Source organism: Sarcophilus harrisii, chromosome 4 (assembly GCF_902635505.1).
Source record: "Sarcophilus harrisii chromosome 4, mSarHar1.11, whole genome shotgun sequence".
Taxonomy (NCBI): Eukaryota; Metazoa; Chordata; class Mammalia; order Dasyuromorphia; family Dasyuridae; genus Sarcophilus; species Sarcophilus harrisii.
The window spans coordinates 386,818,860-386,830,481 of NC_045429.1; the positions used below are offsets into that span (position 1 = coordinate 386,818,860).

Here is an 11,622-nt window from a genome sequence, read left to right on the forward strand (position 1 = left end):
AAAAGTAGCTTTAACATGTAAGAAATCTAGAGAAACACAAGTACTTCTCACTTTTTAAGTGATGAAACAAGTACAAAACTGTATTTGAGTAAAGTTGGGTGACTTAGAAATTAAAATACAAATTGCTTTAACTCTGTTTATATAATCCTATACAAAGAATTGTGAAATTGCCTAAGAATATGAAGCTATTTCCACTTGTAAAATGTTCAGTTTACCAATGTAAAGAATTAAAATGTTACCTGGGGATTTAGTGCAAAGAGTTTGCTCAATTTGGAGGAAAAGGACCTGGGCTCAAATCCCAGTTACCTGGTGTAACCTTCTGCAAGTGGTCACCTAATCTTTCTGGGATTCAATTCCTATTCTGGAAAAAACTGAACAACAACAAAAGGTAAGATTTGGAGTAAATGGCCTCAAAGGTCCTTTTAAAAATTCTAAATTTATAAATATGCATATTAGGTCAGAATTTGGAATTTAGCCTTAAGATGTACCCCAATAGTCTTTTATAATTGTTACAATTAGTTTTAGATTTAAGGATTCAAACCCTACTAATAGTTATTTAATTTGCCTTCAACAATTAAGGTTGTAACCATACTCAAAGTAAAAATTAGGATTATTGGCATATACCAATCATAATATGCTAAATGAAATAAACCAATTATTGGAAAAGTATAAAGTTAAATGGTTCTAGTTTCCTTTCGTGGCTTAGACTAATCTACAAACTTTCCATCCCCAAAACTTTTTTTTTTTTTTTTTTTAAAAAAAAAAAACATGATACCCCTCCCCCCCCCCCCCAAGATTCTAAATAAAAGTTAAACATTAAAACTCCTTCAAGAGGACATCTTCAAGTGTTTTGATTACATGATATATTCATATATGGGTATATATATGCCTATATATGGACATGTACTTATATATTTATGTGTATGATTGAAAAATCAAGACCAAAAGCAGGTGTAGTTTAATGTATTTTAATAGCAAACTTACAGGAACAGCACAGAAGACAGACAACATTAAAAACATGTACTTGCATGTAGGACAACTCAGTTAGAAAAGTATAGTGAATGGATGGAATCTACCGTATGATAAAAATGCTACAAACACCATTTAGTTGCCGTCAATAAGAAATTTACTTTTTAAAAAAATCCAAATGCTGGCATTGTCCAGAAAAATTTAACAGGTTTATTTATAATTGTTATAAAGTTGAATCGTTGAAACTTGTTCACGGAAACATTTTTTTGACTGCATTAATGCTTTATGTCCTCGCATTTATATTCAAAATTCACACACAAATGAAAATGGAAAAAACTTGCCAATACCTGATTCTGTCCCCTATTTTTCCATTCGCAATCATATACTTAGGTACCTTTTGACCCCATGGGAAAAAAATATCTAACGTTCAGAACTACCAATAACAGGAAGAAGAGATTTTTTTCTGTTTTGAGAATGAAGAATGTTTCCCATCATAGTGGAGTTTAAGCACGTTCTCCACGTATGCGGCGTGCTAGCTGGATATCTTTTGGCATGATTGTGACACGTTTGGCGTGGATAGCACATAGGTTGGTGTCCTCAAACAGGCCAACCAGATAGGCTTCACTTGCCTCCTACAATAAGAATAAGAAAAATTATTAGATTTTACATATTCAATAACTAAACATGCTCGGAAAAACTAAAGGATTAGCTGGGGTATAGAAGTCCTCTCATTGCTATTAAAATCTTTCACATAACTTACTTTATTGATATTATTAACTCAAGTACCAGAACATAAATGAAATACTTCTAACAAAAACCCTTTTTTTTTTTAAGGCTCTTTGAGTAGAAGCTGGGTATATAGTATCCATCTAAAATTAGACTTTTTATTTTATGACCTTTTAATAGCTAAAATAAGAGACATATATAAACCCAACATGGGAAGGAAGGACATTTAGAGTGAATAAAGGTCAAGATGTCTAAATGTTAAGCTAAATAGATTACAAGTGAGATGATTCTATTAAGTATAGGAAGTGATACAAACTGAACCTTAGAGACAGCAGCACCAATATAAGAAAATAAAGGAGAATATTCAACACAGGAGACCGCTTACAGGAAGAGACATGAAACAAAGTAGGCAGAGATTTGTCTTGGAATAGGTGGTGGTGGTAGTTTAATTGGAATCAAATTGTGAAGTACTTTAAATGCCAGGAAGAGTTTGCATTTTTATTTTAAAGGTGATGGGTGGGGGAAGAGGCCTTGAGATTTTCTGAAGATGGAAATGACAGACCTATATTTTGGAAATATTAAGTTTTAGAAACTGAGTGAAGGATAGATTGAAGGTAAGGAAACCAATTTAGAGGCTATTGTAATAGTCCAGGTGAAAGGCTGACAAGGTCATCAATTAGGCTGATTATGTGAAGAAATGAAAACATATGGGAGATGCTAGGTATCTGCAGCTGACAAGATGGGGCAAAAGACTGAATAGAAAGGAGAAGATTAAAGAGCTGATGATGACAAGTTACCAATCTGGATAGCTAGAACCAATGATGAACTCAACAGGAATATAAAAGTTAAGAAAACTAGGTTTGGGGGTCAAAGAAAACAAGGTCTGTGGCAGGACATGTTGTGAGATGTGTAATGGGAGGGTGTCTAGGTCTAGCAGGTAATAAGAAATGAGGATTGGATACTTAAGATTACAAGAGTCACTAGCAGAGTTCATCTTTCAAGAAAGTGCAGGGCAGGTTCACAATCTTGAGGTTATGGCCCATTTTCCCCTTTCCTTTTTTGGAGAAGTGGGGTGGAGAAGGAGAGGAAGCAGGACACAGAAGACAGCACAAAAAGGAACTGGATTCACTTTAAACTATTTTCTAATCTTTCAGTATCCTGCATTAGTAATAAAAACCATCTTACTCTAGGATTTTACCTCTCTTTTCTTCCAGGTCCAGCTCAGATTCAACCTATTTAAGACTATTCCAGTTCATAAACACCTTTCCCTAATCTAAACTCTCAACACTTAGCAGTACCCTCAGAGAAGTGAGGGTCAGTAACAAGACATTGCAGCTGCCCTTACAAAGGTTAACAGGGGCAGTTATGGTTCCAATCTAGGCTATCCCACCTGATGAAAAAGAATGGCATATGTAAAGAAATACACACTAGGCATATCTACATAAATCACAACTCTATTTACCAGAGCACATCATGAATTCCTCTGGGAAAGGCTAAATAATGCTGCCTTCTACTTAACTTCAAACAGCTGTTTATTTAGTGTGAGTGCTGAAAAATACATTTTCCAGGTCCTTTGACTCAATAGTTATTCAAATAGCACCTAATGGTATTCAAGGTAAATATTTAATATTTTTAAAGTGATCACTGTCCAACATGCATCTACAGCCCTTTTTAATATTGTTGAAACCAATTTCCAAATAAACCATATATTAGAAGATTAAAGATTCTGAGATTAAATTAAATTTAATAAATTTTATGTTCTTACCATACTTTTAAAATGGGAAGAACTGAGACTTAGAGAAATAGTGTCTTATAGAACACTAGTTTTGTCCATTCCCACCTAATAAGACCTTGTTCATGCTTATATTTGGTAAAGACATTTTAATCTAGGTTGATAAAGATGTTCACAACCTGCAAAATAACACTAACAAGTCTGCCCCAAATTCTACACCTCAAAAGGTTGCATACCTTAAAAGAAGCTATTAGAACAGCAGCTTTTCAATTATTTAACAATATATAATAAATTCTTTTTTTCCCAATTTAACTTCCATGTCTTCCTTTTAAGTCTTTGATTTGCTCTTCCTATCTCCCAAATAGTCCACTCCAGCCAAACTATGTTCCCTGAACTCATTCTGCTCCTGACATCAAGAGAGATTATACTTTAAGAACCAACTCAAGGAAACTTAGGAAACCTTCCCTAATCACCTCAGAACAGAGGGATCATTTCCTCTCCTGAGTTACTAATAGTACTTGTAGTTTTATCTCCTCAAATGGACTCAAAGTTCTTAAGAGTAGGGAATCTGTCAATCTTTAGCTATTACCAGTATGGGCATATTTTTTTGAGCTAAGATTCCAGAAGTATTTTGACCCTATCTTTTAATATAATGCCATTATGCAGTAGTCGTACAAACTCAAATTCATAAAATGGTTAACGTGGTAGAGGAAGATTACTTTAAAAGCATGTAGCATCTCAGTATCTGCTAAAAGCTGCTATGTATCCAAGCCAATAAAATCACATTATATACTATAACAATATGGTTTAAGACCACCTAAAGATTTGTACTGCTAAAGGAAACCTACAAAGTGAGTGGTATGTGTGTTGGGGTGGGGGGAAGGTTGAGGGGGAGCTGTTAATATATATATATTGCAGAAGAAACTTTTCCATATTTCCTTCTAGTTCTTTTAATGACAAGAGAATTGTGTTAATATTGATACCTAGAGGGTATGGAACCAGGTGGAAATAGGCCATTCTACTGCCTGGTACCAGGATGGCCAATGAAATTCAATGCTCTAATGTAGAGTACCCAAAGTTATTGTCCTATTACAAAAAAAGGAAGGAATCAACAACAGATTCCAAGGCAGGCAGGAAAGATTAAAGCAGAAATGTGAATTGGAAAACTTTTCCTTTAATTAAAAAGACTCCCCAGAATTCTCAGGTGAGGAAACTCCCTCTACTAACAGCATCTCCACAAAATTACAGTTGTGCAACACAATGAATGGTCAAGTGATTTGTCCAGAGTTATATGTCAGAAAGAGGACTTGAATCTACTTTAAAAATACAAACTTATAATTGGTCCAAATGAAATATTATAAATCTTAATGCTAATTTAGATCGCAAAACATGATTTAAGAGATTACTTGTGCCAATGCACCCTGCTTTAGCATGGATAGATATGGGTTGATTATTAGGAAATAGAATTCTCATAAGCCACTATTTTAAATGGAATGAGCTGCTGAAAAGAGGCAGTCTCATATCCCTATGAAGCTGAATCTGATGCATAAACTAATCTTATGTGTGGTATAGCAATAAATATGTGATGATGAACATTTTTATAGATTAGAAATTTGGTAAAGACATTTTAATCTACAACCTTCAAAGTAACACTAATAAGTCTGCCCCAAAATCTGCACATCTCCACCTCAAAAGGTTGCATACCTTAAGAAGCTATTAGAATAGCAGCTTTCTAATTAGTATTCTGTAATTGTATTAGAACTGAAAACATTCTGAATGATCTGTAATTTTTCCCGTATAAAATGATACTTTAGGTCATTATAATTAGTCACAAAAATTTAAGGCTTATTATAAAGTGCTTTTGGGAACAAAGATAATTCAGATGAGTTGAAATTTTTGTACTTTCAACTCACCTAAGAGTTAATGGATGCCTACTTCTGAAATTCACCAATCAAATGAAGGTTAGACTAACCATAGAAACAGCTCAACCAATTGAATCTCAAAGTAGAATCCTCCTATCACATCCTTTTGCACACAAAGCAACAGAATAGCACAGCTACAGCTTTCATTAAAATGTCACAAGTTATGTATGTGTATATAAACACTTTAAAATATATCAAAATTAAGTGAAAACTAGCTTTACGGAGTTAGTTACACAAGTAGTTTAAAAGGTGTGATTCTGAGCCTTAATCCAAGAAAAGCAGTTAGATGTCCATTAATTATATTAAGAGAACTGGAAAAATAATCTTGAAAACTCATTCTTGTGAATTTATCTAAAGAATACCTTGGGTCAAGGTCAGGGCAATAAGCCCATAAAGCCAACATTTTACTCAAATTATTAAAGATTTAAATTAAAATGTCAAGTTGTCATTTCTATAATTTTTAAATGATTGCTGCTCAGCTTTTCAAAAAAGATCTCAATCCAAATGTCTTCTGAACTTAGAAATTTGAGGTCCAATACTAATTTCCCATGTTTTTTCTTCTTAAATTTATACCCTCCAAACAGTATTTTCTAATGCATATATTACATCTCATAGTGCAAAAACAAAACAGATCAAAACAAGAATATTGGATTTGGAGACAAAAGAACTGGCTCTGCCACTTATCAGGTATATACACAAATAATTGTGTTTCTCAGAGCTTATTTTCTTGATTTTAAAGTAGAGATAATACTTGCTAGTTACTTACCTCACAAGGTTGAATAAATGAAATAACACAAAGCATTGAATAAAATTTCACTTTCAACTCCAAAATTCAGTGATTATTCTAACGAAAAATTTGTCTCCTTATCCTCAAGCATTATTTGCTATTCTAAACACAGAATTCTCCTTTTCAGGGCACAGCAATAGCTGACATTTTTTACATAGGGCTTTAAAGTTACCAAATCATTTCCAGACATTATTATCTCATTTGGACCCAACAACACAGTGAGTCAGGTGTGCACTACATATATTATCCTCATTACACAGCTTTAGAAAACAGGCTCTCAGACACTTTAAAAGACTTGATCATCCTGGGATACTTGCCATACTGTTCTAAGAACACTCGCCCTTTCATGTTTGAAGGTTTCATTGTGGGGGGAAGAAGAGATGAGGACAGTTAAGATTCTCTAAGTTATAAAAGTCCCTCCAACTTTACCTGCAAAGCACCAATTGCTGCACTCTGGAAGCGCAGATCTGTTTTGAAGTCCTGAGCAATTTCACGCACCAGACGCTGGAAGGGAAGTTTACGAATCAGAAGTTCAGTGGACTTCTGGTAACGTCTGATTTCACGGAGAGCCACAGTACCCGGCCTTTAAAGAATCAAATATTAAGTGACGTTATTACATAAGTTCAAATATAAAAGACTTAAGAATGTAGTATGAGAAAAATCGATTTAGTTTCTCAAAATCAGATTGCCAAATTTAAAATTCCTATTGAATTAAAGAAGGAAATTAGAATGAGAAAAACTTATAGTTGATTCTTAAATAAACCATCTTCCATTATTGACAAAATTTAACCTATATGACAAATTTTTCCCTAATTTTATCAACTTATGGCAAAAGTATTCAACTATAATGTTAGCAGCTACAAAGGAAGCTCACTTTACTAATTCAATATTGCCTTCTAATTTTTAGGGTTCAAATCCCATTTTTATTATTATTTAACGTTTACACTGAACTCCTTTTTTGCTCATGTTATTTACTTCTGATGTCAGTGATATAGGGAAGGCTATAAGAGATCATCTTCCTAGATTACCACTACTTCTCTACTACTGCCCACCCACTCATGAAGATTAAAATACGAATGCTCTTGACTATAAATTCTTCCAGATGAGTTTATCATCTATTATTTATCAGCAGAGTTTTTATCTCTAATTGTAACCGACTCCCCCCATCCAAGTCTTTATTTTAGGTTGAGTGAAAAATTGTTTGCAGAGGTTACCTATAACACAGACAATTTCTGCCCTCTAACGGTAGAGGGTTTCAACTACAACTCGGAGCATTTCAACGTTAAATAAGCAAAGGAAGACAGATGGAATTGTGCCAATTGGAGTATACCGAAATAATTAACTTTTATGTGTAAAATTATGAAGTATTAAAAATAATTTCTAAAACCAATTTCAAAACATATACCCAAAGTACATTCAAATGCCTGCAAATTCATTATTTTTTAACTTTTGCCTTAAATACTAAATTTATTGGTAAACACAATTGGACCACATATATTTTCCTTTAACTCGAATCAGATTATAAGGCATATTTTCAAAATTAAGCATTTTTAACTAACGCCTCTTCCAATAAATGAAATGTACATCTAGGCGTTCCAACATTAACAAAAACAAAATATAGGGAAAAAATCCATCACGGCTTTCCTCCTGTAAAAAGTTCGCCTTTAATGCACCTCTCCGTTCCGTTAGGGAAATATTGCAACACCGAAGGGCCCGAGTCTTTGTCCCAGCGATTTTTGTACCTGTAGCGATGAGGTTTCTTGACCCCTCCAGTAGAGGGCGCGCTCTTGCGAGCGGCTTTTGTAGCGAGCTGCTTCCTCGGGGCTTTACCACCGGTGGATTTACGGGCAGTTTGCTTGGTACGAGCCATGTTCCTGAAAACTTCTTATACACCTACCGACGTTAAAAAAGAAAAAGGAAAAATCACCACATTCAATTGCATACCGGCCCTACCCCCAAATAAATAATTTCCAGAAATAGAAATGGTTTCTAACAAAAACAATGCCCACAACGCCAGATCCATTTTAAACGAGCTTATCCCTCTCCTCCAGAGACCTGCAACTGGAAACATAAATCGAGGCTCGAGAGCAGACTCTCCTCAGCACCAAACACCTATTCCGAGTGGCCTCAAGACGATCCCCCCCCCCCCCCCCAGCCTTCCACGAATTTCTTTAATTAATGAAAAAATTAACAAGGTCTGAAAATAATAGAGCCACAAACCACAGGAAAGACAGAATCCAATTACAGCCAAAAAAAAAAATTTAGAGCCCCCCGCCGAAAATCCCGCCCCCCCCATTTTCGTACCTCGCAGATATAAAACCACAAATATTATCTAAAAACCTCTTTTTGCTATTTTTTTTTTGTCCCTACGCTAAAAATCGAAAAATCGCCAGGGCACAACAGTCACCAAACGCGCTTTTCACCCCCCCCACAAAGCAACGACTCCCGACCTTAGAGGAGCCTCGCATAACAACCTCCCAGGGCCAGCCAGCCAACACTTTAATTAGCCCCAAAGAGATAAGCGGTGCCCCCCTCCCCCCGGCAGCCCATAAACTTTTGGGTCTGCCCCGGCTCCGGGCTCTTCTGCCCGCATCGGGTCCCCCAGCTCCGCCGCTCTCGCCCCCCAGCGCCCGGCACCACACCAAGTCGGCTCCCAGACCCCGAACAAAATGGAAACAAATCACAAAATGTATCCGATTCCCCTCCAAAGACGCCAAATACTAAATAGGTCCAAAAGACGCTGGCATCCCCCACCACGTGCTGCCTCCCGAAAAGCAAAAGTTTTTTTTTTTTTTCCTATTTAAAATGCATTAAGTTTTCATTTATCCGGAGTAGGGGGAGGAAGAAAAATATCCCTCTTTTTAAGAGAAAAATAATAACAATGTTTCCCCCCTTCTTCTCCTCCTCCTTCCTTTCTCGAAATAGAGGAAGAGAGAGACGGGAGGGGGGAAAAAATATGGTCGGTGACCAGAGAAAAGAGACAAGATGGTGAAGCTTAGCAACAACTGTGGGGAAGCAGCAAAAAGAGAATTGGCCCGGGCCGGGAAGCAGCGGCGATTTGGAGCCCTTTTCCGGCCCGCAAAACGGGAGCCGGGGCCGGCGGCCGGTAGCTAAGGGGCTCCGCGGGGTCGTGGTGAAGGTTTGGGGCGCGGGCAAGGGGCGGCGAGCGGGATTTTACCGAAGAAAGAGGGGCCGGGGGGCGCGGGGAGGAGGAGGAGGAGGGAGAGCCCGGGCTCCGCCGCCACCGCGGCGGTTGCTGTTGTCGGGCTGAGGCGGAGACGCTGGAGGAGCCGCCGCCGCCGTTGCCTCAGGAGGCGGAGGGGGGGCGGCAAACTCTCGCTCCTCACGCCGATTTCTGGACCAAAAAGTTTGTGGGGCCGGGTGGGAGCGAGCGCGGGTCAGTTCCCCGCGACCCCCGAGGTCCGGTTCTGGGGCTGGCGTCAGGCGGGGCTCGGTCCCGGGCGGGCGGGGGAGGAGAGAAAACTTACCCCCCTTCTCTGTCGGCTTGGGCTCCGAAAGCGAAAGGCGGCCCTAGCGCTGGAGAGCTACGGCGGCGGCGGCAGCGGCTGCGAACACAATTGAAAGATGGCTGACACCGAGGCTATCCCCCCTCAACACCCGCCCGCGTCCGCCCCCTCCGCCGCGTTCCCAGCCAATCACACACAATGGAGGGAAGGCTCGGCCCCGCCCCCTGTTCCACCGTTCGCTCTCCCTCCCTCCGCCTTGCCCTCCTCCCTCTCCTCCTCCCTGCCTTCCTCTCAGTAGTTCGCTCTCTTCTCCCTCCGCCCCTCCCTTGACTTCCCCGGCCGCCTCGCGCTGTGTGTGTGTACAAACACAAAAGACGTGCCGAGGGGGGCCGCGAGGATTCCGAGGCTCGTGCGGCCGCCGTTCCTAACCTTAACCCCCTCTCCCACCCCGTACACATCCAAACCCTCCCCCTCCTCCCCTCCTTCGCCCAACCTGCCCACGTCACTGCTCCCCCTCCTCCCACCCCGAGCCCGGGCGCGGGGCGAGAACCAGGTGGAGAGGGGAAGAGAGGTTGGAGGGGGTGGGGCGGGGGCTTAAGGCAGAGACCTTGGGAATCGTCAGGCCACAGGGAGGCTGGGGGAGGGGGAGAATGGCCGGAGCCAGGTGGGGGGCGGCTCGCCCCGCCGCCCACGCGCCTGTCGAGTAGCGCGCGCGTCCCTAGAGAATTCCCGCCCCCCTCCCCCAGCAGCTGCAGCTGCAGCAGCAATAACAGCAGCCCGCAGGGAGCCCCTCGCGTCGGGGGCGCCGGTCTCTACCTGCCTCGGTGGGACCCAAGGAGAAGGGGGGCTGACTGAGGCCGCCCCCGCTCTGCCTGCCTCCCCCGGGGTAAGGGAAGGCGAGGGGATCCGCACTACGAAAGGGGCGAGCTTCTCTTATAGATGCTGGCCAGTGTGGCCGGGAGGCACTCGCTACTCTCGGAGCCTCCTCTCCTCCTCTCGTTTTCCTGCCGGGCAAACCCAGGCTGGCCTCGGCAACACGGTTTCCCCAATGCGCCCCAGCTTGTCATTGGCAAAAGTCGGGAGGCATCACGGCAGCTTTAACTCCTCCTCCTCCTCTCTTGTTCGTTCGTTCGCTCGCTCCCTCCCTCCTCCCCCCAACTTTACACGCTTCACCCTCTCACCCCAAACGTACCCCCGAGCCCCCGGAGCCCGGAGCCCCACTTCTGGGCAGCGGCACGGCCGGCGCTCACCAAGCCTTGGTAACCAAGGAAGAAGCGGAATGGCGCGGACATTTTTGCGTTTTCTCGGTACCAACGAGAGATGACCCTGGATTAGAACCGCCACGACCTCTCTCTTTTTCATTCTACACTGTACAATATCTAGAGGCAAGATGGCTGTGTTTCACAAAGCCTTTAAAACAACGTACTCTTATGTGCGAAAGTGCTTGGGGGGCAGGGGGGGCTGATAGAGCAGGTAATAGACCATCCAGTCCCTCGCTGGTTCCCCTTCATTTTCTAGCAGCCTTTTTGATCATTTCTCTCCTCGGATAGAGAGGAGCCTTCTCAGAGGCTGGAGACAATCATCTTCCAATCAAACGTCGTGACTTGTTAGCAGCTTTTTTAGAGTTTGGGGAGAGTAAAAGAGACTGCAGCAAGTGAGGTTTGGGGATTATGTGTCTCGTTTTTCTGCCGCTTCCCTAATATTGCTGTGATCGTAACTGCCAGGGTTTTTTCTTGGCTCACATTATCCGTGTAATTGTGACAGCGTTGATCTGGCCTAAGACAATCGGAGAGATTCCCCAGGTGGTATTATCACAGCACGGAGTGACTCTGAATGAAGGCTGTGGATGGAAGGCTTATGCAAGCATCCCATAGGCTCTGCAGAGAGGTAAAACTCACAAAGGGCTCAGATTCCTCAATAACCTAGAACCAGAGGCTTCATTTTAATTATTATACTGAAACAGACACCAGGCGTGAGAAAGAGAAGAGAGTCTACTTAAATTCGAGGTGTCTAGTAGAA

General features: G+C 41.2%; 1 protein-coding gene across 1 annotated transcript; it reads right to left on the reverse strand.

Annotated features, from left to right (window-relative positions):
• Window positions 1-952: 952 nt before the first annotated feature.
• On the reverse strand, window positions 953-9,708 carry LOC100927168 (histone H3.3). The gene is made up of 4 exons (XM_031967026.1): window positions 9,625-9,708; window positions 7,879-8,029; window positions 6,566-6,719; window positions 953-1,601 (listed from the first exon to the last, which is right to left on the reverse strand). The coding sequence occupies exons 2-4, from the start codon at window positions 8,004-8,006 to the stop codon at window positions 1,473-1,475; spliced, it is 411 nt and encodes a 136-aa protein (XP_031822886.1). The 5' UTR covers window positions 8,007-8,029; window positions 9,625-9,708; the 3' UTR covers window positions 953-1,472.
• Between the last annotated feature and the right edge of the window lie 1,914 nt (window positions 9,709-11,622).

What these genes read in the sequence shown, in the direction of transcription:
- LOC100927168 (XM_031967026.1), bottom strand. Translation starts at nt 8,006, where the DNA reads ATGGCTCGTACCAAGCAAACTGCCCGTAAATCCACCGGTGGTAAAGCC. An exon ending in AAGAAACCTCATCGCTACAG is followed by an intron (nt 6,720 to 7,878) that starts GTACAAAAATCG and finishes GATTCTTTAAAG; the next exon opens with GCCGGGTACTGTGGCTCTCC. An exon ending in CAGCAATTGGTGCTTTGCAG is followed by an intron (nt 1,602 to 6,565) that starts GTAAAGTTGGAG and finishes TTCTTATTGTAG; the next exon opens with GAGGCAAGTGAAGCCTATCT.